The 27,023-nt window shown below is 38.7% G+C and overlaps 2 protein-coding genes across 9 annotated transcripts in view; one reads left to right on the top strand and one right to left on the bottom strand.

The window, feature by feature from the left end:
• Nucleotides 1–1,942, top strand: part of SYNJ2 (synaptojanin 2) — a 68,377-nt gene extending 66,435 nt beyond the window's left edge. For all 5 annotated transcript variants that reach the window (XM_042813208.1, XM_042813199.1, XM_042813192.1 and 2 more), the window contains one exon: nt 805–1,942. In XM_042813208.1, the coding sequence (XP_042669142.1) occupies nt 805–1,575 (771 nt within the window). In that variant the 3' untranslated portion in view covers nt 1,576–1,942. The remainder of the gene's footprint in view (nt 1–804) is intronic.
• SERAC1 (serine active site containing 1) lies at nt 1,625–27,023 on the bottom strand. Of its 4 annotated transcripts, none has more exons than XM_042813261.1 (17): nt 26,941–27,023; nt 25,510–25,603; nt 24,170–24,206; nt 23,695–23,831; nt 23,295–23,384; nt 22,215–22,346; nt 19,216–19,337; nt 18,586–18,714; nt 17,331–17,444; nt 15,769–15,931; nt 13,897–14,047; nt 12,960–13,101; nt 12,093–12,193; nt 9,677–9,774; nt 8,943–9,125; nt 8,314–8,457; nt 1,625–7,641 (listed from the first exon to the last, which is right to left on the bottom strand). In XM_042813261.1, exons 2-17 carry the CDS (start codon nt 25,598–25,600, stop codon nt 7,505–7,507), a joined length of 1,971 nt encoding a protein of 656 aa, XP_042669195.1. In that variant the 5' UTR covers nt 25,601–25,603; nt 26,941–27,023; the 3' UTR covers nt 1,625–7,504. The 4 variants fall into 4 exon arrangements, with proteins under 4 accessions (XP_042669195.1, XP_042669202.1, XP_042669185.1 ...); XM_042813268.1 differs by lacking the exon at nt 26,941–27,023 and adding an exon at nt 26,298–26,746; XM_042813251.1 differs by lacking the exons at nt 25,510–25,603; nt 26,941–27,023 and adding an exon at nt 24,824–24,994 and having other exon boundaries at nt 1,625–5,872; nt 7,464–7,641.

The following is a 27,023-nucleotide window of genomic DNA, read 5'->3' as shown; positions in this document are numbered from 1 at the left end:
GCAAAGGTAACTCAATAGCAGCCTACAGACAGCTATGGCAGAGGATACGTCCATCAAATATTTGGACTGCATTAAAGAAACCTGTATATTATGTTTAATATTATGGGACAGTAGTAAAGCATTAAAATGTTTTCATTCAGCTACACTGATTACATACAGTGAGCATGAGAAATCTGAAGCAACCACAGCCTTTTGGACTATTTCTTACATTTCTGTATTTTTAAATAGCAAAAACATACAAACTAAATTGCATTTTGAGAATTTGTTTTTAGCTTCAGTTCCTAGCATCAGTGAGACGTGCCAATGCCATTAATACCTTTCTTAAGTTAGTTTAAGCCAATTGTCCTTCAAGCTTACGTACTAGAACATGGCCAAAGGCGTGAGCTCATGGCCCCATTAATTCAGCCCTCATGCATTCTTGCTTAAATAATACTAGGCAGCAGGGAGATGTAACAAATAAATAACTCTTCAGAACTGTGTTAATTCAGCCTGGAGCTAAATCCTAACATAAGAAAGAGATGCTCAGAAAGAGAAGTATTTTTCATGCAGAGAGTGAACAGGGCTGGAGGATCCTTGTCCTCAGATAGCATGCTTGGACACTGGTCCAAGGCATAATGCTTGAGGAAGAATCAAACAAGCACAGTTTCAAATGGTGCTGTCAAGCCGCCTCTCTGTACTGCTTGTTTTTTTCAGTACTGTCAGCTTTTCTCAGCAATGCCATCAGTAAAACTTGCACTGGAAGTGACTCAGAGTTTAAGGTACCATGTTTGTTCTCAAATTTATTACTCCTTTTCCCCCTCTCAGGCCACATCTAGAGAAGAGCGATTTGACCAGCAGACAATACAGAATCCCTTTGGCTTGCCAGAGCCCTGTCTAGAAGATGCAGCTATTCTCAGTCCGACCAAGATTACTCCAGTCCCTAAGCCCAGAACATCACAACCTGGGAAGCCTCAGGAGAGCAGGGGGAGCAGTGACAAGCAGCCCAACTCCCCAAGCACAGCTGAGGCCAACACACCGCCTCCCCAGAACGCTTCCTTCATCCCAAAGGTGCCACCACGAAGAAAAAAGTCAGCTCCTGCAGCTCTTCATCTGCAAGTTCTCCAGAGCAGTGACAACTCACTTCTTAGAGAGTTAATGTTCAACTCCAACAACAACAATCCTGGCTGCCCCCAGCCTCAGGACTCTGTCCTTCAGGTTGCCTCCACGTGCTCTGCCCTCTCAGTTCCTACACTCGCTGCCAGCCAAGGAAATAACACAGTCCCACAGCTGGCACCCAGTACAGAATTGATTACTGTAGCAGAAGGCCAGCCTCCGCTGCTGTCGGATAGCAGCTCCCTTGCAAAGAACACTAATCTCTTGGACTTGGACACAGATTCTTCCTGCCATCTTTCCAGCCAGGTGCCGTCAGCAGTTTCTGCAGCACACAGTCCAGAAAACTTGAAACTCCCCAGTCACTGGGTGACATTCAGTGATGATGAAGACAGTGGTGCACTGTCAGAAGGGTTCAACAAACTGCTTGACCTAGAACAAAACAAAAACAGCTTGGAGAATACCAATAATAATTTAGAATTGTAGAACTCATCCCCTCGATGTTCCTGTAGAAGTACTAGTAAGAATGCAAAAGTTTGCATAAAAGTTTTTATTTAAGGAGATACATCATCTGTCCATGCTACATTTCATTTTCATTTTGTTTAAAGACAAAGAAACTGCCCCTGGAGGGAGGTGTACAGAGTATATGCAATCTAATGTTATCCAGTTTGTTTGAGAAGTTCTTTATTCTAAGTTATTTCTTTTTATTAATCCACCCGAAGATATTTTATTTCAGTTAGAAATCATATGCAAGAACATGTATGGGAAAAAAAAAGCTAATAAAAACATTTTCATTTGACATGTATATATTAACCTATTTCTGTCACCTAAAATAAAGAAGCCTTACCTTGAATAGACTGCTATAGTTATTCTGGAACAGATATCCCCAGGAGGAACACATATCAGTGTAACTACAGCAGTAATGCTGGTATTATTCTGCCAGTAAGTTTCCACCGTGGAAACAAGGCTTAGGCATTATCTGCATAGAGATAGCTGCAGTCCTGGCAGACCACAGTGCTTTCCTTGTTAAACTCATTTCTGCATAGAAAGTAAAATACAAGGTGTGGTTTCTGAGGCTGGGAAGCAGAAGCATGAGCAGTGTTGCCTGAACAGCAGCAAGAAGGACCTGGTTTTGCTCCAGCTCAGGACAATGACTGCTCCCCTCCCGCCATATCAGAACAGGTCTCTTCTGAGTGCAGTTCTTTTAATGGCTTAAGAACATGCCTCAGCTATTCTGAAAATATCTGGTAGCCTCTCAAAATATTGCTCTGCCTGTAGGGAGACTAATGGCACCTTTTGTAGTTTTCTTCCACTTTTCCAAAACACCATCCTGTTCTTTGTTCTCAGCAAGCCTACCCTAAACAACACACGTACTTTGCACTAAAATAGCATATGGACAAGGACAGTTCTTTTGGAACATGCTGCTCTTGGAGCCTAACAACTTTATTCCAGTGCAACTCAGGCTGTCAGACCCTGAAGCTAAGCCACAAGATACACAACTGGGGATAGCAGAATCATCCTCTAGAGATTAAGGCTCTCACGCAGCCCAATAGGGAGCTCAGCTTGGAGCTACCTGGTGTGCTTCTAGGGATAGGATGCAGGCAGCTGCATCAAAGACTAGAGAATTCTAAGAAGCATGCATAAGCCTGCTGTTTAGGTGCACCATGCATCTATACAGGGAGTGTCCCTAGGAGGCAGTCTCAGCACACACTGTGAGGCTGTACACAATAATCTGTTCAGTGTAGGTTCTTGCAAGCAAAAGGTTTAAAAGAGAAGAAGATCATGTTTTGTGGTTCAGAACATGATAATCTAGCAGGGGAAGCATCACCCCAGTCACAACTTCAGAAATTCCAAGCAAGCATTCCTGTGTGCCTGCTCTGCTCCTCCCTGGCATTTTCCGTCAGTCTGCTGGGCCCATGTTTCAGGTGAGTTTATCTGTCACTTACTCTGGTGAGCTCATGCAGAGGTGCTGCTCAGCTCAGAGCAGGCATGATCTTCTTCATGGAGCCATTACCCGTTTATCAGCAAGCCAGCAGTCACGCTTCTCAGAAGGCCATGATTTCAGTAGGATATCCATGGTGCTCGGCTGCAACTGTACAGGATCTCACCTGGCCCGCGTAGTACCGCTGTGCAGCACAGATGCCATTTGTTTGCCATCTTGTCATAGTAACTTGTTGATTTAATAACAAAAGATCTTGACTATTTATTTTTCCTTCTTCCTACAGGAAGATTTTCTGACTGACTTGTTCTCAGCTGCTTGGAAACCGCAATTCAGCAGCCTTCCGACTTCACTGCCATGTGTTCCGTGCCTCGCTGCCACGAGCACAAGAGTGCTCACAAGGCACCCGGTAAGAGGCTCCTGCCTTTCTCTGTGCACCCTCCTCCTCTGCTCCCTCATTTGCCAGACACTTCAAACCAAAAAAATCCCCAAAAACTTGAAAGACAAATGCGTGAAACCTTGAGTTGAGCTTCTTGTAGAAGTGTCGGTTTACCTTGGGAGCAGGTTGGTGAAGCAGGAAGAAGCAGCTGGTCCGTTCCTCACACAGAGTCTCGGACTCCTCAAAAATGCAGCGATTATTTATGGACACGTATCAGTACAAAACATCAAGAGCAGTAAAAAAGAAAGTATGTTATATGGCCATATCCACCTGCAAAGATAATTAACAGCTCTAGGACAGCTAATTTAAATGGTAATGAAAGTAAGTGGTAGCAAGAACGCCCATTAAAGTAGATTTATACAAGTCAAATAAAACCTACTTTATTACTCTCGCTGAACACAAGTATGTGGCCTCTAGCATTCTAAGTGATGGCTGCATCTGTGGCAAGCTGCCCATTAAAAGAGTCCCTGTAGCTAACTGGTTGGTGCTGTCAGCAACAGCACATCCCTGTCAGTCACAGCACCTCAGCAGAAAGAAGGAAACATCCCAGCTGAAACAGCAGCAGCACAGAGGGAGCAACGTGCTGCCTTGAGATGTTATCCTTCCTGCCTGTGCCCAGTGCCAAGTGCTTTTCAGAGGCAGGTGTTCATGACCTGCATTCTAGTTTTAATGGTCAGGACAAGCTAAGCAGGGCCAGACTCGCTCTGCATTTGTGAAACCATCACAGAACACTGCAGGAGGTGAGGATTCTTCCCTCTAAACCTCGCCTAAGCCTGCCCTCCCAACAAGGTGAGCAGAGGAACCCAATGTTGCAACTGCTATCTTTTCTTTTTTGCTATTGAGAGATGTTTTCTTCAGCCTCCTGCTCACACCACACTACACCAGTGCTATTTCCACCGGGGTAGCAATGGCATGTATTTCACAACCTTCCTTCAGGAAAAACAGAAAAAAACCAATGTATTTAACCAGCAGCCTGTCTGGAAGGCTGTTTGATTTCTCCTTTTAGCCTCATGAGCTTTTTAGGCAGAACATAACTGAAAGATAAAGAGAACCAAAAAACCTAAAATATTTACTGGAATTTTCACTCATAAAATTGTCTAAAACTGATAGTTTAACTGGAGTGAAAACTTCTTCTTTCCTGGCCAGCTATATTGCCCAGCACCACAGAACACAAACCACAGAGAAAAGAAACCCTCCTTGCACAAGTGTGAAAATAGCAATCAGAACTTGATTACTACCAGAAAAATTACTACTAGATAAACATCACTACTAGAGTGCTGCACAGCCCCAAGAGCAAAGACTGACCCACTCCTTATGAACACTGCCTTCCCATCTTACCGCTTGCATCCCACCATGCAGACGAACCACCAGCATTCACAGCCCTGGCCACATCTGCTGCTGGGTTTCCAGCTGGGATGGGATTAAGGGCACAGTTTGAATCCTATGAATTTATACAAAAACACTCTTTGGAATTAATGTGACGCTAGGGAAGCATAAGAACTTAAGTTTCTAATGGGAAGCAGACAAGAATGCCAAATGCCACCCCATTTGCCCTCTGGGTCTAGAACCAATGTCTATATGGCTCAAGCAGCCCTTTTGCAAAACCTAGAAGCACAACCGAAAAAATTCCCCAGTCTGGCAAAACCACAATGACCAGCTGTGACCCCACTTCTATGCCTTCTACCTTAGATGAAGGATAAACGTTACTTTCTTCCAGCATGAGACCGTCTCTAAGGAACAGGTCTTCAATAAATACGAGCATGAACCAGGGCATTCTTTTTACAATCAATCAGCTTTAATATATATTGTGGTGTATTTAGTGCATTTTTAAAAACACATTTTGTAACTATTCCCAAAAAAGCACAACTGAAAGTATTAGTTTTAGAAGTTTCACATATATATATGTAATAACAAAAAAGAGAAAGTTGTCTTGACAGTTCCAGTTACAGTACCAAAGCACAGATGCATTACTGAACAAAATTAATGTGTAACATCAGTGATCTGAATCCCTTTAAGCCAAAGAAGTCCATTAAGATTACTACAAGGTTTGTCACACCAAGCAGAGTCAGTTATTAGAAATCATCTACTGGCAATGGGATTGACATACTCTCAACTTCGTGAGTACAAAGTGTTCTAATATTTACACTTTAAAGTTTAAACCAGAGTTTAAACGGGGTAAACCTCTTCAGAAGTTATGACAATTCTGTTACATTTTCTACCTGAAATACTGCCATCCAGTGTTCTTTCCAGTATCTTGATTATGGGGAAAAAATGCTCTTCTGTGAGTGTAGTGCTGCACATTCTCTGTACTGTTGTGGGTTGTGAATGTTACCATGCAACTTCAGCAAGAATCAACTTCCAAAAAATGTGTTTGTAGCCATTGTGTTCTCCTGGGCCAGAGAGCTCTGTAATAAAAACAGCTGCCTCAGAACCCGGCAGGACAGCAGTGGCCTCTGACACCTGCACCAAGCCCATAAAGGACTGCACCACATCTCTCTGGTAGCTTTTAGAGCCATTATTCTAAGGCTGGTAAGATTAGATCCTTATCATGCAAGTGATGCTAAGAGACATCCTCTGCATGTCATCAGGCCTTACTTAACAGTCAGCCACAGGAACACAGCCTAATCATATCCTGTTTGTCTTCAGAAAGAGCTGGGAGTGAAAGGAAGGTAGGAAAGAAATGGCTCTTCCACTGGGCTTCTCTTACTATATTGTAAACTACCTAGGATTTAAGAAAGTGACTGAGTGCTGCCATTTTTTTTCTAAAAATAATTATTTCTCATCAGTGCTGTTAAGGTATCCTTAACGTGAACAAGTTCAAATAAGACAATGCTTTTGTCTTGCTCTGTATCTACACCAGTAAATACACGTGAGCACCCTGGGACTCTCTGCCTTTCAACTGGGATCATATAATCACTCAATTTTTATTTCCTGTTTAAATTTTCCCTCAACCTGAGCTCCAAACTCCAAGCATCAGCTTCCTTGTTGGGGTCTGCAGCTGTCTTACCCCACGAGAGCATTTTCAGTGCCCTTCTTAAATCAGCTGAAGATCTTCTAAATGAGTAATGTGAGCTGGGGACACCTATTCAGTGCATCCCATGAGCCATTAAAGAAAAACATCCTGGCCTCCGTTCCAAATGACCAAGCACAGAACTGCCCTCAATCTGACTGGATACATGCTATCTTACAGAAAGTAATCTCAAAAGTCATTAAGATTAAAAGAGAAATGTACAAGAATGTAAACATTTGTGGTTTTTTTCTAATTTTTTTTCTTCTCACTTATACAAATGGATTAAATCAACTACAGCTGTTTATGCAAGACAACCTCCAGGAATCAGTAAAGCTTTTATCTCTTTCTCAGACAGAAAACAGATGCTGTCTTTGCTAACAAATCTGGGTAAGTCTATTAAACAAAAAGACAAATTACAAAAATGTCTTAATTGGGCCGCTAACTAAAATGCTACCTTCACACACATGAATTTTCTGAGACTTCTGACATACTAAACATGGAGAGTAAACCAAAGCTTTAAGGCAACCACATGCTTCTTTCCACCTTTGACATAACAAATAACCATCTCAATTGTTTCTCACGCAAACCATGAGACTTAAAGTCCCAGATGCATATGGACATTACTGAGACCACCTAACTTCAGAGCAACCTTTCTTGGCTAAAAGGAGATGCACTGGGCACCCTCCATACATCATCTGAGTTACTCCAGAAGGACATCTTCATCCATTCTCAGCCAGATCGCTGGAGAATCTGCACACGGTTTGCCAACAGACCATGCTTACTCTAAGCCAACACCCATTTTCTTTTTGCCAAGTTTGTATGAGTTTGTTTCAGTTTGTATTTGTTTTGAAGAGATTTCAGAAGTAAGTTAGTGATGTCTCTTAAGTTCAAGATGTACCAAAAATTGTTTTAGCAGTAGATACTATCGACATATATCGTATCTTTGCAGTTTTGCAGATCCTCTAACAACTGTTAGGAGAACTTACTGTGTTACACTACATAGAAGTAGACAAGGATGGCAGAAACCTCATTCCCCAAGGTCAGTGGCTAAAACATCCTGAATGAACTTCAGTGTACGCTGGTACAGGAAAGCATCCTTCTTCTTTGGCTTACAAATATTAAGATGATTTACATCCACTGGAATAAGTTCTCCAATACCTAACTCTGGGAGAGAGAAAAAAGAAGAAATAATGATCACAGTTTGTAAGATTAGCTGGACTGAAAAGCGCATCCTGCATTAGCAATTGCTCTCTCAAAAGCAATTCCCCATCTGCCCTTTAACTGCTTTGGCTTGGTGATTTTTTAATGTGCTAAAAGCATCAATACCTGCTGTTAATAGTCTGATTGGCTAAACATTGCTCCAAAACCCATGCTGGTAAACCATTTGGTCCAGAGTTCTACTATCTTTAGTAAGAATTCCTATTAGCAGTTTATTAATTTTTTTTCTTATTTTCTAAAGGATAACATAGCTGGAATTTGCAGGAGACTCTGAAACACTATTTGGCCTAGCCATACAAAGACAATCAGTTGCTCATTATTAGAAAGGAAATGACTGTTACAATGTAACATCAGCCATGTGCCTAGTCAGCATTTTTTCAATAAGTATTGTTGGCATCTGGAAAACTCAAAACTAAGCTGCTATCATAAACTACAAACACAGCTGCCTCCCATCTCAGCAGGCAGACTGTAGTTAAGTTTAAACAGCCAAAAGCTTAAACAAAGGCTCCAAACACAACAGATGTTTTTTCCAAGGTCTTCCTACCACCGAATCCCCATTATCAATGCCTACAGGAATATATATAAAATTAAAGAAACTTAAGTGACTATTTGACTTACTTGCTGACTCCAGAGGTACAACATGCAGTTTCAACATGCTGCCTATATGCGTTGGCAAGGTTTCTGCAAAACTCAGCACTGGAAATTTCTTATCTTTGGCAACAGACAGGAAGTCATCATTCAGCACCTTAAGGGCAGGAGAATCTGTGAAAGGGTAATGTTATTTTTGCAGCTTTATCTTGAACAGAAAATTAGAACTTGTGTCTGCAAAACTACAGTCCCAATAAAGTGCTTTGGAAAAATTAAGAACTCCAGTAAAAAGGAGTAGCGTTCTGCTTGTAATTCCTTTTCCCAGCAATCATATGTAACATTTCTTTCTGCGTAACACGGAATTTATACAGAAGACAAAAATCTGAAGTCCAGCACACATTACTTTGCTAAATGACCTACACTACTCCTCTATAAATTTGTTCTGATTCTCTTTCCCCCCTCCATGTCTGTAATCAAATAGAAAAGTTACTCTTGACAGTTCAAGCTACAACACTAAGCATAAGAAGGGCAGCTGTAGTTCTTATCCAGCTTTTTCTGATAGCGTGATTTAAAAAAATAAAAAAAAAAAAAGGAAAGAAAGCATCATGAACAGATTAGCAGAGATCTCTACTGTTACATGGTAGCAAAGTGTGACATACCCTTGCTGAGTTCTTTAACTTCCACAGAAGGAAAGAGAAGATATCTGGCATTTATGGAATATTCAGCCAGCTGGGAGCCATGGTGAGGTACACTATAAAATATGATTCCTCTTGTGTTGTTTACAATTTTACCCATTTCTGGATTCTTGGAAGCATCCACCAGCATCTTTTTCACTAGAAGACCTGGCAAGAGAAACTGAATTAATGCACCGATTTAAACCACTGTGAAAATAATGATGGTGCTATATTAGCCACAAAGCAACTAACCATATTCTTGTCTCATTTGTTTAATCCTTAGCGTGTCGAATACGTCAGATCAAGTTGGAAAAAACAACTGAGGCATTAAAATAAAATGTTAATTGAACAGCATAAGTCCAAGTCTATAGACTTTTTAATTTGGTTTTAGTGTTGCTAATGACATCTAACATATGCCAGATGATGGAGAAAACTCTGCCTCTGAATTTCCACTTGCATGAATTTCAATTCATTGATTTTGTGTTTCTGAATCAACACGGTACAAACAAACAGGAATAAAAATCCATTCAAAATGCGTGTGCTACTGCAAACAACACACCAGGAAAACAGAAATCTATTTTACATTTTCAGATCTTTGCAAGTGTTGTACACAGACCATTCAGAACAACCGCCTTTCAAACTGAATTTGGTTCCAGTCTCGTTCTGAAACGTAACAGCAGATAAATCAAAGCATTCTGCCAGACAGGCACTGCGCTCACCGCCCATGCTGTGTGACACCCACACCACGGGTCTCTCTCCAATCCCAGCAGCTCTGAGCTTCTCCAGAAGCTCGTTGCTCCTGTAAGCAATAGATGTCCTGTAATGAATAAACAAACACAAGCACAAAGGAACATGGTAAGCTGAATACCAGTCTTAAAGGGAATAAACATTCAGCGCTGCAGTTTTATGAAAGTGAATTCAGTAAATAAAACATTGATTACTTAATTGTTGTTGCTAGACTGAAAACTAAAGACGTCAAGAACGTTTTAAGGTCAGCTTCACAAAGACAATAGCAATTGAAATGAGTTCAGTTTGTTGGTCTTGCTAGAAATTGCTATTTTAATTTCACTTATCAGTTACTGCCCTTAGTTTTAGTTCTGCAAATCCTATCTTTTAAATGAAACCATTTTCACATGTTTACAAAATTATATTTTCATTTTACCAAAGCACCATCAATGCATAATAAACTTTATGCCCTGAAACAAGAACATATGTAAATACCTGACAAAAATGTACTTTGCTAAACAGTGCTCAAGTTGTAAAGCAAAGTTGTTCAGGAAATGAATAAGTGCATTACCATCCAATGTATTAAAAAAAAAAAATTAAATCACAAATTACATCAGTTATAATTTTTCAAATAATAATTTCCAAATGCTTGGTATTAAAGTAGTATAAAAACATAATGATTTCGATTTCGATTTGAAGAATGAAGAGGTCAAATTCTGGAAAGGATAGGCTACATGTCAAAGGCTACAAATGAATCTGTGGTAGAATCAAACCAAAACTGATCCCAATTCCCAGACTAAGCTTGAAGGAGTGAAATCATTACTCCTTGTGGCACAATAGGAATCACAGAAGACTCTTCGATAACGAAACCTCAGGATATTGGGGCAACCACTGTGCAAAGCCTAATTCACTTCATCTCTGTTGGGTCTAAGCATTATCACTAGAAACAGCTTTCAGATAATACAGATGAAAAGGATACTCAGACCTGTCTTTTCATCTGAGCAATATGCTTTAAGATTGCTGAGGGACTTAACTCCCTTCTGAAACCCTAGATGAGCCTATACTCTTACAGCAGTGATAAGGATGTGAGCGTCCAGCTACACTTCTGTTGCTGCTAGTTAAAATATCTTCAAATGTCTTTCGCTTTTGATTAAGCACAACAAACTATAAAATAATCATACACTATATGCATGGGTGAGCACATATTGCAGGTAATGCAGTTTTCCATTCTGTGATGAAAAACACGTTATCTTAAAATAAATGCATATGTATTTATTTATTTTTTGAATTTGCTTTCTTTATACATACTCGAGATGGATGTGGGGAAAAGGGTCTCTCATAGAGGTACCTATCTACACATTCATTACTGTCACTGTTCTGACTAACTTTCAGAATAGAACAGAATAGAATAGAGATACTGTCAGTCACATCTTCCTTATCTTGCCCCAATTGCATGCTTTCTTTAATGCAATAATTGCATCATTTCTTTGTATGTCTATAGGGAGGAAAAATGAGCAAGTGCCAAGCTCTCAATCTTTTATACAAATTTTGTCCCCTACTCAAAACATAATTTTTCAGATTCTTAACCTGTCAGCAGTCATGCACGTGCCTTTGTGGAAGTATAGAAGTTGAATCTAGTTACATGCCTATGTGTATAATGAATGGGAGGACTTGGATTACAATCAGATTCAAAGAGCACTGAAGTCAATTGATGAGTCTAAAATCCATTCAAACCAAGTCATCTAAGCCTTTTTTATGTTTTAGAAACAACATTTTTGGAGGAGGTGTCTTCTTCTGATCTAGCTGGCTCAGGCTCACTAAAGCACTGCTCCTCTGACAAGAGCAGTGGTTTTATTACAATATTTGACCAAAAAACAGTGTGGGCTGGAGACAATTTATTAATTCTTAATTTGTGCCTAAAACCTCTTCACTTGTTAGCTTCATAATATATTGTGAAAGTCTAAATCTTAAAGAAGTTTCTGTAGCTCATCTACCAAAGACAAATGGCAATCTCTTCGCAGGGATTAATACTTCTGAATAGAACTATAAGCTTTGTTTTCCCGCGAATATCAGCAAGTCTTTTGTTGTATTTACAAAGTACTGTTGGGCCATTTTAAGCTTAATAAATACTCCCCTGAAGAAGCAAAACTAATGTTATATCTGAATCAATAGACTACTGTAGTGCCTGAAGATGCTGAAGACAATGAATACACATGAAGCAGTCTACAAGAAATTAAGAATTTGAGTTAACCCATGAGGATATAAAGCTTGGGTAAACCATGACTTTAGCCAAGATTTTTCTAAATTTTATTTTCAAATACAACAAGAAAAGTTAATTGTTTCACTGTAAGTGATTCAAATAATTAGCTGTATAGGTCATCCTCCAAACTGCAGACATGCATTTGTTACCTGTGAGGCTCAACAGGACATTTTGCTTTCCAGTCACTCAAACGGGTGTCATATTCCACAGATATGATTCTAAGGGCAGGACAATCTGAAGCCAGCCATGTCTAAATAAAGAAAACCACCAAAAAGAGCTTATTACTGAAGTACTTGGAAAACTCTTACAAACACTTTAGCAACAATGGAGCAAAGCTGTTACTATGAAGAGAGTATCAAGTACAATTTTTGTTCTTCATGAATCCTCGAATACATCTTACACCTGCACTGTTATTTTTTTGTTATTAAAGACTGTCAAACTCTTGACAACTTCCTGATCAAAACGAAGGCAAAGGCTGGAATGGATTACTGATTTGTGCATTCCTGGCTCCCTCTCCTGGGTGGAACAACAGTTACTGATGTGACCAATGGGACTGATGAGTTGAAATTTTGTAGATATACTTTGGTGTTTACATCAATGTGAGCTGCTTGAAGCAGTCATTACTTATTTACCAATAATTTTTATAAGGCAAACTGGAAAAAGTACTCAGGTACTCAGGTACTCAGACATTCATATAAGAAATTAAAAATGTGATTTCACGTTTTCAGTTATCTTTTTCTAAGCTGTAGAATTTCCTTTAAAAGAATGAGAGCATAAGGACAGTGTACATTGCCTCCTCTTTCACTACCAGAAGAATGACACTGAGTGCGTTAACTTTAGCAGAGATTTTCCTTTGCAAGCATAACCTGTTGAAAATTTCATTTTGCTAACAAAAACCATGTGAAGAACACAAAATATGCTACTCCTAAAACAGATTAGAAGTCATCCAATTCTCTAGACAGCTCTCATTAACAAAAAAACAGCAACTGTTCAAGAAAATGGTACCGTCTTTTTACCTTTGGCCAGCACTGGCTGTATTCCTCCTGCACTTCTGAAGCCTTTTTATCCACAGGTTGGTCAATGTCTTGCTGTCTCCAGGTTTTAAATGCTGCTCCCAGAAGACCATGAACAAAAAGGATGTCTGCTCTGATGGGCTGACTGACATAGAAAGGAATTTGTAGAAGACAGATGACAGATATTCTTTCAGCAAATTAAATTTAGACAGAACTCTTAATCTAGGTGATATCAAAATGCTATTTTGAACACTGTACATGGTTTCTTGTATTTTGGACAAAATGCCATGACGTTGCATGATATTTCACAGAGGATACTCAGATCAAGATGAAAAACACAGATTCGCCCATAAGAGAGACCTAGACAGAAGTATGTAAAGTACCAAACTCTTGTCTCGTATTCTTCCATAATGGAAAACAATATTCTTTCCCCCTACTATTAATGCAGCTTGGTGAGACCTTTACTGTCTGATTCCACCATCTCCACTAACACAAATGGCCCCAAGGATAGTTGCTGCTAAGTGACATACCATGTTGGAGACTGCTTCACTCCCAGATAAATGTTCTTGGAAAAGAAAAAAAGAAGCCTCAGCTTCTTTCACTGCAGCTGAGGACAATGGGCTGCTATCAGCAGAATAACTGCTAGGCATCATATCCCAAGACACACCAGTACAAAGGCTGCAAAACCATAATTCATGTAATGGTTTGCATTTTCCAAGCAATACAGGAACACTCTTTTCATTGCTACGGACAGCTCCGAGCACTCCTGCTGTTCTCACATTAGAGGAGCTACATTCAGTCCAGTCAATCCATCAGGAACCAGAGGAGCAGGTAACAAAAGTAGAGCTGCACTCTGAATCCATTCTTCTGAATTTTTGTAACTGAAAGTTATAGAAAATAACTCGAATTACAGCATGCACAGTTTCTCTTTCTGCATTACCTGCTACGATATTGTGGATGTAAGACATAAACACCATCTGGATACTTTTCTTGCACTGTGTCCCTGTCTAGGTTAGCCAAAGCTCTGGATGCATGAGAAGACTGAATGACATGCGGGGATTTCATTACTTCAGCAAGTACAGAAACCCAACCTACGTTGAAAAAATAAAGAGTCAGAAACATCATCCCAACAAGAAAATTCACAAACATCATCCTTCACAGCAGTAATTGTGAAAATGGGCATTAAAATGTAAGAAAGGCAATATCAAAACAAATTACTTCAACCCACTTCTCTTTACTGCAGGAAAGCCACTGCTGGATAAGTGGAAATGGCAAAATTAAAAAAAATTCAGAGTGGTGCGGAGGAAATGTTGAATTACTGCTATTCAGATTGTAACGTGAAGCAGAACCCCTTCCCAGAAGGAAAACAAAGTGTATCAGCAGATCAGAGCAGCAGTTGGACAGAGAACACATCTTGATTCTCTTTCTGCAGCCAAGATGCAAAAAATACAGTGATAAGGAATGTTCCAGAGAGAAAATGAAACTCAAAGCACAGGAAAGAAAGGGAACAGCACACAGGAATAATGGCAGGCAGAAAAATTGGTGATTGCTCTGAAGAACAACTTCTAATTTTAAATTCCAGAGTGCAAAAACATTTATGTAATTAAAATTCTCCCGCTATTCCAGAACAAAACAAAAACCAAACAATTCTGTTTATACTTGAGAAACATAAAAGAATAGCTGACAGAACACATTCCTCAACTTAAGTCATAGCTACCTCAAGAAAAAATAAACACTTTACAGACTCTTACCTAAAAATGAAACTTACTGTTTCTTAGACATGGATGAGGCTGCTCACAAAGTACTGAGACATGCAAGACATGCAAAGGAATACACACACACACACATACACATACACGTACATACATACATACACACACACACACACACACAACAAACATTTAAATACTTTTAGAGAAAACTTGAGTCAGAATGATTGTAAGGATCTGTGATGAATGAGGAAAAATCTTTAAAATCCAAAAGCAGATAAGAAACAACTGAATATTCAGAGCATACATACATACAAGAACAAATGGGAAACGTGTGAAAATTTGACAAAAAAATTCATGAAGAAAAATTTCTCAAATTAAACTTGCTGGCAGAGTGGACTGAAGCGCTGTTAAAGATCTGGTGGAAAACTTCCCCAGCAAGAGCTAACTGGGTAAGGGTTGGCCTGCAGACTGGAGCAGCTGTGAGGATCTGATGCATAAGCAGCATGAACAGCAGGATGTGAGGGCACCCACGGGTACCAGAAGCTGTGTGAGTTCATCTCTGCCTCCTACCACTTTTCTTTGTTCTTAGTTACTAGCTTGACACAAAGCAAGGGAGAGTGGGAAGGCATATTTTATTTTATTCCAAAACATAAAGACACAAAGTTCCTTCATGAGACTAAAACACAGTAAATTGGAAAAAAAAAGATCAATAATGCAGATGGTCTGTGAGAGTAGGAAATTCAGAAGTCAGTAATTCGAACTAAATATCAGAAGTCCCAATTTTCACCATCCTTCAAAGACTTTCAGTGCCTCTAGCTCTGACACACATCAGCTAGACAACGCATGTAAGTTTTTAAACCAAAGCTGTCTAAACTATTTATGTTTTATTTAACAACAACAACAACAAAAAGGCACAAACTAACAAAAAAAAAAAAAAAACAAGAAAAAAAAACATATACATGCATACAAAACACACATATAAAAAACAGAGCACTACCACAGTCCCTTACATTTTACAATAGCACTGAATCCAGTGAAAAATTTAGAATATAGAACTGGCAGTCTGGCATTCAGGCTGCTTGCACTTGCTTTCCTTTTACCTGCACGTACTATGGATGAATGAAGACGTTCATCCAAAGCCATATTTCCAATAATGCGGATTATGTTTCTCTGTATTTTTGCAGAATCCTTACGGAGCTGGTATATCCTCTGCAGCAGCTGAAGGCCGCCCTGAGCTTCAATTTTATCACAGTGAGATGAAACCTAGCATCATACAGTACAATGACAATAAATAGATGTTCTGCAAAAGCTTCTTGGTGATGCTGTTAATACAGAAAGTAGTTTCCTGAGCTGATATGATACGGCCCTTATTACATAAGAGTTCTTATTCATTTAGTATTTATTATTCCCTATTCCAAGATGAAGGAAATATTTTAATGTGTTGAGTGCATGATATCTATGAATTGACAACCTGAAAGATGCTGAGAATCATCACTATACTCTCCTTCACATCAGAGGAAAATGACATTGATATCCATTTGGCATGACCAACTTACAAGTGACATTCAAGAGTCTAAACAGGACAGCTGCCTGCACTTGTTCAAGCACTGCCAATTGAAGCCTCTTATTGCCTATCAGCTAAAGTGAAATTGCTAGCATACCTCCTCTTCGAAATATACAGACATTTTTACTCTTCTAATAACATCACTATTTTTACTGATCTAAAGGGCAACAATAGATTCTAGTTCAAGAAGATGAACACAGACAGATCAGTAGTAGTGTCAACACCAATAGCGACCAAATGCTTGTGACTTGAACGTGTTTACAGTGCTTAAAAATGTACTGTGGTCATGAAATTGCTATGTCCTCAGGTATGAAGCTTTCAGCAGAGACAGAGGCATTCTGTGTGAGTACAGTCACAACTTGATTGAATGGAAAATCTAGAACGTAGAAAATCCTTACTACGTGAGAATTTCTATGCATATGGAAGTTGTGAAAGGAATACTAGCAAACTACACTTTATCCATCCCTACTACAAATAACAATTTAGTATGCTCAATACTATCTTTCAATGTTCAAGACTTCTGAGAAATTAAAGAACTTTCACAGGCTAATTAGTAATAATAACAGAACTTAGAGGCTGTATGGTAACTGTTGAGACACAGCCTGAACCACTGATTGAGCACCTGGGGAAAGGACCCACTCAGCCCTGAGAGCACAGATGAAGGCAATTCAGCTGTGTGAAGGGGTGGAGCCTGGCTGCACCCCTCTTAGACCTCATTTAAGGGCTGACTGCCATTGTGGAAGGATTTCTGGTTACAAATCCCTTCCTTGTAGAGCCCAGCTCTTCAGAGACAGGTGAGCACTTTTTCTTTTCCTTTGTAACATCTTTCCATTGCGCTAGTCCCTTTGTTGTTACACTTCTTGTACCACAATTCCACCTGTTTAGCTTTCTGATTGTTACAGAGGCACTTGATATCAGAAAAATGAGTTTGTTATGTTTCCTTATGATTCACATCAGTCTCAGCTCTCTGAAAGCTCTTGCAAAAGGGATAGCAGCTAGGAGACAAGAAAATGGCAACTCAGTCCCAACATATGACCGCCTTAGAAAAGAGTATTTATAAATGTTGTTTTTCAGTTGTAGTTTAAAACAGGCAGTTACCTTAGAATGTTGCACTAAAGCTTGCAAGCAAAAGAGTTCTACTGTCTCTGAAGGAACTTTACCCAAAGTCTCACAGTATGGAAGTCCATTTCCCCCAAAACACCATAAGCCTCCCTGAAAGGAGAAACAGTCAAAATGATACCATGTTCCAAATAGCTACATAAAATAAGCATTTCTAAACTAGAATGCTACGTGTGTAATGATCTATAGAGATCTCTTTAAAGAGTGCTCAGCATGTATGAATTTAAGTGTATAAATTATATAGCAGCACACTATAAAATGGCCTACTATTTTTTATTAAACAAATTTTCAGACAGAAGCTTCCATAGTCTATTAACTTCAAAACACACAATAAAGGGGAAAAATGCAGGGTTCTTATGTTAGTTAATGTAATCTTTTAAAATTGTTTCCTTGAGGATAAGGAAGCAAGAATCAGCCATAATCTAGACTTCCAGAGTTGGGAGGGAGGGGAAAAAAAAAAGAAAAAAAAAAGGGGGAGAAGAGAAAATAAGGTATTTGACACTTAGCATAGTGCTAAGAGGTCAGTCTGTCTCTATCATACAGCAGGAAGACCAGCAAAAATAATTTTCTAGGACAGTGCAATTAGTCAAAATGTTTCCAAGAGTCGTCTTACAAGTGCTCTTTCTGTAGCAAGACCTCTTGTTGTGTGAACAATGGAATCCCCATGTGAAAATATTACACTTCTTTGTGTCTTAGGGAATAAAGAGTTACTGAACTCTGAAATCTCTAAATAAACCCTGATAAGCAACATTATGACAGCACTTTTTTTTTTTTTATTATAACTTTCAAAAGTAAGAGTCACTGATTACAAAAATCAATTGACTTAAGTTTTGGCAACAGTGACATGTTACAGGAATGTATTTCCATGTAATAAACAGTTCATGACCATAGGCTGCAATTAGTTTGATAGTAAGATGTCAAGGTTTAGTAATCTCAGCAGATGAAATGTGAAAAATCTCTTTATGAAGACTGTGAGAGAAAAGATACGTCTTTATTTACAAGCCTTCCCACAAAGCAGGTATCTCTTGCTAAACCAACTAGTACAGTTAAGAAAGATAAAGAAGCTCTCAAGCATGTGGTCTGTATGTAGAAGAGCTTATACTAAGTTGTAATGTAACAAAGACTGCATTTTTTTCCACTTATAAAGCTGAAAAATATAGAAATAGGTTTGTATCTTTGAGTGAGCCTCTGAATAAAGAAACCAAATAGTTCCAGTCTGTCAGTGGGAACTCACCCTCTGTGCAGCAAGAGTCTGACTACTTTCACGTAAAGCAAGAGATGTGAAGTACTGGACACACGGATCAAGGCCAGACTGAGGTAAAGAAACTAAGAGCAAGCGAAGCTCATCTTCTATGAGATAATCCTGTGAGAAGTAAACACAGTTTTTAATTCTACTTTTTTAAATTCTGAAACAAAACACAATATGGAAGAAAATTAAGATCTTAAATAATTAAAGAAGCTACATTAGTAAAGCCAAAACTTCAGTGCTTTGCAATTTGGGTTTAGTAGTTACTCTTGTAAAAACTCCGGGAGTGATTAATACTAAAACCAGCCACCTGAGTGATGAAAAGTAAGCTTTAAGCTTCATGCTTTAGTGGCCTTTTCCTAATATTTCCATATACACACTGTGACTTGTACAAATTACATTGTGTAATTTGGACATACAGTCAAAACACAATAATCAAACTCCTATCTTCAGCTCTTTGCATCACATAATTCACTAGTACAGACACTCCAGAGGTACATTACAGTTGATGTTTTGGTTTTCATTTTAGTACTCACTCTTTACATTTGAAGAATTCTATTTTAGTATGGTCACTAAAGTAAGCAAAAATCAGCTGGTATCTTCTTTCCATTTACTTACATTTTTCATTTTTGGCAGTGATGGTGGAGGCAGGAAAAAGCGAAGGTCGATATCTTTGGATCGAGCCAAACCTATAGCAGTCCTTTGATCGCAGGTTTGGGCAACAGTACCATACTGATAATCTGCAGTACAAGAGCTCCAGCATTAAGGTTAAAACTGATAGTAAATATTTCATTTGGCTTTAAATTTCTGATTTCTTTTTTGAGTTGAAAAAACATAACCTTTCTGCAGTCTCCTTAATAAGCCTTGACTCTGTAGTCACAAATTCCAAAAGGTAAAAATAGCAGTTGTTTCAGCACAGTGCTGGGTCTAACAAAATAGACCTGTGCACTAATTGTTGATTACAAATCAGTTAAAGATTCTTATGTGAGTTGAACAAATGCAAAAGTTGAGTATTGCTACTGTGAAAAGAATGCAAGAACTATAAATTCAAGCCTGAACCTTGTCTTTTTTTCCTGCATATAATATTAACCAAAGTTTTAAACAGAAATGCTGCCAAGATGTGGGCATGAACTTTAAGTGATACGAAAAGCTTTGTTTCTACAAAGTTTTTAAAGTAAAAAACAAAAAAGTAAACTTAGACCATGCAAGACAACATCACTGTACAAGTAGCCTTTCCTTACTGAAGCACTTGCAGTCCTTGCAAGAAAGACTTTTAAGTCACCCTACTGAAGGGAAAACAGATTTAAATAATACTTAATTTTCAAAACCTATCTATTTTACAGCTGGGGAAATTGAAAGGCACATACTGAAATTAGTGGCAAACTGAAGGAAAAGACAATGTTGAAGTGGATCAACAACTCACTATAAAAGTGTTTTTATCCTCATTACTGTTATATGTCTCTTGAACAAAAATGACAGGCTACTTAAAAGAGGCTTCACAATCACAGACCAGGCATCATTTTTCCTTGGTGCAGATCACTTGCAGCCACAAACTGGTGTCACTAAAGCTGTGCTTTGGATGAGCAGGACGCAGCATTTATGATAATGTATGCTGAACAATTTGGTTCTAGCTGTGAAAAGGTAGCACATTTCCAGTCCAGATCTTTGCTGGAATGAGTTTTGCAATATCAGAGTAAAATAAACCCACTTTCTTTATGAGGTAGTTGGCAAGAATTATTACTGCCTGTAAAACATCCAAATACTACAGCAATTAGTATTATAGAGAAAAGGATTTAACAAAGAGCAACTAAATTCCCACATACTGGCCATCTTATGCACTGAATGATACAGGAGGTCTGCAGGGAAAGAAGCCTCAGAAAATCTGCTGGCAGTCTTCCCATGTGAAACTAAGATGGCTGTTACTGAACTGTTACACACACCTTCAGTGTAGGTACATCTGCCTCTCAAATGTTTTCAAATATGACTTTTTATGTAAACAATTTGAGATAATTAGAGTTTGAAAGAGGCAGTCTGAAGCAACACACAATTCCACTGTGTGGAATTGCACAAAATGTCAACTGACTCTACTACCAGGATAATCAGAGTGGATTAGAGTGCTACCTAGTTTACACAGACTAGTGATGGAGTGGAGAAAAGGGTGTATATGTATACCCTTTACTTGGAAGTTCAAGGACACTTGCTGCTTTAAGAAGAGACAGGACTCAAGAACCTTAAGTTCTATACCATGCTTTATAATGTGATTTACAAGATACTGAAGTAGGTAACTGTAGTGGAAATGCATGTCTTGTCTGAAGCAGTGATTGAGCACCTGCTGGGAAGGCAGGGCCAACCCAGGGGAGCTCAGGTGCATGCAATGCCCTGAGTGACTGGAAGGGGTGTCATGATCCAGCCCTTCCCAGATCTCATTGAAGAGTTGGCAGTGGAGGTGAGGGCATTTCTTGCTGGAGATCTCTGCCTACTTGAGGCCTTCCAAAGGTAAGCAGCTCTTTTCCTTCATTTCTGCAGCTGCTACATTCAGGCTTATTCTCATTTGCTGCAGTCAAAGACTTTGCCACTCTGCTATTATCACAGTACTTTCCATCCCATTATGGCATTATAATAACAAAGGGAGAAAAGAACATAAAAGAGAAGCAGATTTCCCTATTTACAGATAAGTGTATGACATGTAATGTACTAATAATGTAACTGATGTTACCATAGCATTAAATCAAACTAGTTTTTTTTCTGTGGGATAAATCTGTGAAAAGTTAAAAATCGTTAGGATGTTTCAGTATTAAGGTAACAGTAACAATTAGGACAGAAAATGGCTTATAAATAATGTTTGTGTGTGCAAGTCCTCTACTTCTAGTTTGTCACTGCTGCCTTGTTGTGGTTACCTACCATTTCCTAACCAATCTTTAACTGAACCATAGCCTTAAACCCCTTTCCAGCAGAGCCTTACAACAATCAGTACTAGAAGCAGTACTATTCTTAACAGCTTTAAAAGGCCAAGGAACCAACGAACCAGAACTGCTCTCCAGCAGTAAGACAGCATCATACTAAATGGTGGTCCTGATAATGTAGTGGGGAAGCAGAGAGAGGCCCACACTGCAGTTGTGCTTTGAGTGTATGGTAACTGCTGAGTCATGGCCTGAACCACTGGTTGAGCACTTGGGGAAAGGACCTGGTCAGCCCTAAGAGCACAGATGAAGGCCTACAGGTTCATTTAAGGGTTGACTGCCACTGTGGAAGGATCTGTTTCTGGAGATTCCTCCTTTGTGGAGTTTTCTGTGAGCCTAATCTTTGGAGATGGGTGAGCACCTTTCTTCTTCCTGTGTAACACCATTCGATTCATGCTAATTCCTTTGCTATTATACTCCTATATTGCCCCTCCAGTGCGTTGATCTTTCTGATCATCACAATAAGGAAGAGTATTAGTAACAAAAAATTGCTTGCAATGTTTAAAAAAAAAAAAAAAAAAAAAACCCTGATTCTGGTCCAAATTACACTTCTTTCAGCTACTAGTAATTTTTCCAGGGCAGCAGCAGCTTTGCAGCAGATAATGGAGACATGGTTGCATTTTTGTAGGTGAATTGAACTATACCAGCATACATTACCATGCCAGTGAGCGTTCTTTGCCAGCTCTTGCACAGCCTGCAGTCGGACCTCTTTGTCTTCTGACTGAGTCCTTTTTAAGAGGAGCCACAAGGCACATTCATGATCTTCTCCATCAAATGTACTAAAGTGCTCTTTAGCAGAAAACAAATGAAACCCAAGTTATTCCTAATGAGCATTTTAACAGGCGAGCTTCCATTTCACTGAATTAAAAAGAAATGATCTGTTCCTTTTAGTACTTCAGTATTAGTTGTTAAAGTATTTCTCTGAATTACTGTTAACAACTAATTGGTGCAGTAAAATAGGACAGAATGACACCCACAACCTCCCTGGGCAGCCTGGGCCCACACCTCACAGAATCATGGAATCATAGGGATTGGAAGAGACCTCGGTTTATCAATTGGTCCAATTCCCTGCTAAAGCAGGTTCCCATTGTATGTTACATAGGAAAGCATTCAGGCAAGTGTTGAGTATCTCCACAGAAGGACTCCACAACCTCTCAGGGCATCCTGGTCCAGTGCTCTGTGAGATCCAAGTCAAGAAGTTCTTTTTCATGTTCATATGGAACTTCCTGTGTTCCAGTTCATGCCCTTTGTCCCTTGTCCAGTTGCTGAGCACCACCAAAAAGAGCTTGGACTCATTTAATTGACACTCACCACCCTCAAAGTAAAGAATTTGTTAATATCTAATCTGAATCTATTCTCTTTCAGTTTGAAACTGTTACCCCTTGTTCTACTAATATAGCTTTTGAAAAAAAAAATTCCTTTGATACAAAAAAAACTTTGGTATCAAATATTAACTCAGTACTGCAAGCTTCACTTCCCATCTGAAATGGGGAAAAAATAAATCTTCATTTATTCTTCAAATCTCTTCTTAAACATTACTTTTACTTAAATACAGTTTTAATACACAGAAAGTTTTAATTCAGAAACTTACATTAAATGCTATTAAATAACATGTTCTGTTGTGTTTGAAACAGAGGAAATACTAAGTTCTTAAATATAATTATTTTACTTTCTAAAAGTGCTTAGGTTTTAGATAGAGTACTACGCACAGGTACTACACATGCTTTTCACACCTACCATTAAAAGGTCTCCGGAAAATTTTAGCTTCTGTCTCGAGAATTTTCCTTACTGCTCTATGGATTTCTTTTCTGGCTTGGTATGTAATCCCTAAAAGAGCATTTTTAGGTTACTTAAGTTTGAAAGATTAATATGGCACGATATTTCAAGATGCTGGCTAGTTGTTGGTTTTTGTGTTTTTTTTTTTTTTTTTTTTTTTTTAAGATATTCATATTTATACTTTATAAGGTAACTATATATACATATGGGTATATATCTCTTAAGAATAAATTAGGTGATGTTGTGAATATTATTTTTGTAACATATCCCAAAATGTATATTTCTGGATATACAAGTAAATTCCAGAAATATTGTATGCTGTTAACATTTTATTTTTGGATTCCAAACAATGACATCTTACCTTGATATTCATTTGGATTTCGAGAAGATGTACGTATATACACATGGGATTTAAGCTTCTCTTGATGTATAGCTTGAGTATCAATTTGCAGCAACTTCTTTAAGGACAAAACTTCATATGTAATGAATACAAAACCTCTTTAAATGAAAGAAAGCTGTGTATGAATACTACTGAAAAAGAGGAAGATTACAGCAAAAATATCTTAACAATCATTTTGGTATAAATCATCCTTTATTCATTAATTACAAATACCAGATTTTACCAAACATACATAGAAGTCCATAGATTATATCAATTTAGCACAGAAAAGAAACTCTCAAATAACTAAGAGTAAATCTACCAGAAGATATGATTCCAAATTACAGCCCACCGTACCTAAACCCCTCAAATATTGTCACATTTTTTGCAAGTAACATGAATTGAAGTTTTTACATGTATCCATAATTTACATGTAAGCTTGCTAGTTAGAACTTACCCTAGTATAAGTGATCCAGTTACTTTTGCAATTTTTCCTTGAAAAATGAAAAAAGGACGTCAAAGAAAGTTGTGTGCATCAAGTCAATATAAACACATAACATGTGATAACCAGACAGAAGAACTTCAGCAACTAAGGTTTTTTTCTATTTTTGTCTAGCTTTTGGAAAATCACTACTTAAAGTTAAATAAGGTCTTGCTGGATTAGAATTTCCTGCTCTCTTAATCTAGGCAATGAAAGGTTTCCTACGGCTGCTATTTACTGTGATTATTGCTACCTGTCAATTGCACTCATTCCCCAGCTGTAAGAATCAACAAGAACAACTGTGTCTCTCACTAGCGTTTGCTTGAACCTCCACATTATGCTAAGGAGTTAGCTTTTTCTTCTTGACTGGATATTCAGTGCATGTGAAAATCCCTGCAGAATCTCTCTAAGCAAAGATATTTTTCAAATAATTCCACTGAATCCAATCTTACAGAGCAAAGAGTTCAATTAACACCACTTGCAGCAGCTTCTCTTTTAAATACAAGGATTCCTGTCCGATTTGAATTATTTGTCCTGAGTGAAGGTTGGCTGATTATCTGGACTTTGGGTTGTGAGTAAAGTGCAACGCTACTGCTACGATAGCGGCAAGCCCAATGGAATGTATCTCACCTATCAAGAATAATTGATTTTCCTCAGCATGAACCAGGAGGTTTGCCCTAGACCCACTGCCACAGCTTCTGCCTTTGCAAGACTTTAAGAATTGTGGCATGCAGACAAGAAGCAGTTACAAGCTGAAGAAATAACTGGCAAAGAGACAAAAAAACCGCAGTGATTCTGTGGAGCAGAAATAGAAATATCTTGTCTTTTAATCCAGGAAAATACACCTTAGAACTGTAAGAATTTTCATTTTATACAAGATACTAAAGAAAGCAGAGAAGATTGTAGAACTTTAAAAAAAAAAAAAAAAAAAAAAAGTAAAGGAGAAAGAAACAAAGTTTATTCAAGTGCTGCCCTGTTACTAGCAGTTTATGGACACCATGTTTTCATTGTGCTAATCATTAGGAAATGACCAAAGAAAAAAAAAAAAAAAAAAACAGATAAAAATGAGCTTAAAATAATTTAATGAGATTTGTATTTTGGTGGGACTCCCATCATCAGCATTATCTAGAGTTATCATCATTACAATGCAAAGCAAGTCAGAAGCAGACATCCACTTTAGGAAAACAAAACTTTTGATCAGAAACTTTGCAGAGGTGTAGATCTCTTGTCATTTAAGCATGCACAGTGTTACATCCACACAGACTCTTTCCTCTTTTAATAACACCTCTGATTGATACTTATAGAACTGTACTTACTTATATCATTCCACGATGGCTGTTTTTTGGTGGCTGGACCAGAAGTTCCTATTTGTCTACAGCAAAATATGCAGTAAGCAGCCACTGACATTCTCTACATTCAGAAAAAGAAAAAAAAAAAAAAAAAAAAAGGATTTGGGAATTATAGTAGAAAACCTGTAATCATTTTTCCCCATCTTTTTACATTCTGTGCCACATAAAACACTAAGTAAAAAAAAAAGTTGTAAACTCTCAAATTTAGTAGTTTGCATTTTGATTACAATAAAAGCTTACAGAAGTGTTTTGTGCAATTACATATTCATGTTAATACTGGTAAGTACGTATCTCTGGCTACCTGCTCTGCTTTGGAGCCTTTTCTGATTTCCTCACTTAAATATGTCACATTCACGTGAAGACAGAGCTCAGTACAACACATGATTTAATACAAGTTAGTAATCAACTATTCATAATTCATTTCACCTTAACGCTTAAGTCTTTTACACTGACTTAGCAGGCTCTAACAACTCATACAGATTGTTGGTGCTAGAAGGCAAATTGGATAACGTCTGTCTTTTCTTACTGATTTACACTGTAACACCACAGTTAGTAAGAGATGTATTTTAGCATCTACACAACGAGATTTGATGAATATATAGTTGTACGGGTGAAGTGTTAAGAAATGAGGCAATTTAGGACTTGTGAAAGAGCCAATTACTGTATCTACCACTCACGTCTATACATACTAGCACCTTTTTATATGTTAGCAACTATTACTACCTATACATTTTACCTGTACAAGAAAAGCCTACCTGAGGTTAGGATAGTGACCTAATTGGCTTTGGCTACCTACAGCACCAATCAAACTCTGCATTCTTTCTGCTGAAGGCTTCATCCAAACGTTCAGACATATTTTCAGTGCAAGAATTACACTGGTTGGGTATTCTGCAGAAGTAACTTGAAATTAAAACGTCATGATGTGACGTGAGCACTTGAATTACGATGCGCTGATAGAAATGTGAAGCCAATCTGTTCAAACAGATGTAAATCACCTCCGTACTTATTTTGAAAATACAGATATTGAACATCTGCCTTGCCACAGTGACGATTAGTCAAAAAGATGAAGTGCAACACGTGTGAACGGCCATCAGGCCCTCCGATCTGGAAGCAGGGATGACTCCCCTTCACATCACCCCAGCATTACCACAGCTTTCAGCCTTATCTCCTTTCAGCGCCGCGGTTATCCACTGACTTCATTTATTACATTTCTAATAAGCACGGACTCCCCGCGGGCTCCTCCCCGCAACCGGAGCGCTGTCAGCGGCCGGCCCCAACCCAGGAGGGCCTTCAAGGCTGAGGTTTGACGAACAGCGGCATTGGACCGCGAAAAGACCCAGCCCAAGCCCCTCCGGCCGCCCCGCCGCCTCCCCTCGCTCGCCCCGCCGCTGCCGGTACCTTCCGCTTCCTATCTTTCCCCGCAGCCGGCACAGCTGCTCACGAGCTCCCATGACGTCATCACGCCGCGCGCCGCTCGGCCA

The sequence above is a fragment of the Centrocercus urophasianus genome, unplaced genomic scaffold (genome assembly GCF_019232065.1).
Source record: "Centrocercus urophasianus isolate 14NV4802_14NV808 unplaced genomic scaffold, USGS_Curo_1.0 seq_10, whole genome shotgun sequence".
NCBI classification, from domain to species: domain Eukaryota; kingdom Metazoa; phylum Chordata; class Aves; order Galliformes; family Phasianidae; genus Centrocercus; species Centrocercus urophasianus.
This window is presented reverse-complemented; position numbering and strand designations above follow the sequence as displayed.

What these genes read in the sequence shown, in the direction of transcription:
- SERAC1 (XM_042813241.1), bottom strand. Translation starts at nt 24,923, where the DNA reads ATGCCACAATTCTTAAAGTCTTGCAAAGGCAGAAGCTGTGGCAGTGGG. An exon ending in TTCATCCATAGTACGTGCAG is followed by an intron (nt 14,048 to 15,768) that starts GTAAAAGGAAAG and finishes TTTTCAACGTAG; the next exon opens with GTTGGGTTTCTGTACTTGCT. An exon ending in ACAGCCAGTGCTGGCCAAAG is followed by an intron (nt 12,194 to 12,959) that starts GTAAAAAGACGG and finishes TTCTTTATTTAG; the next exon opens with ACATGGCTGGCTTCAGATTG.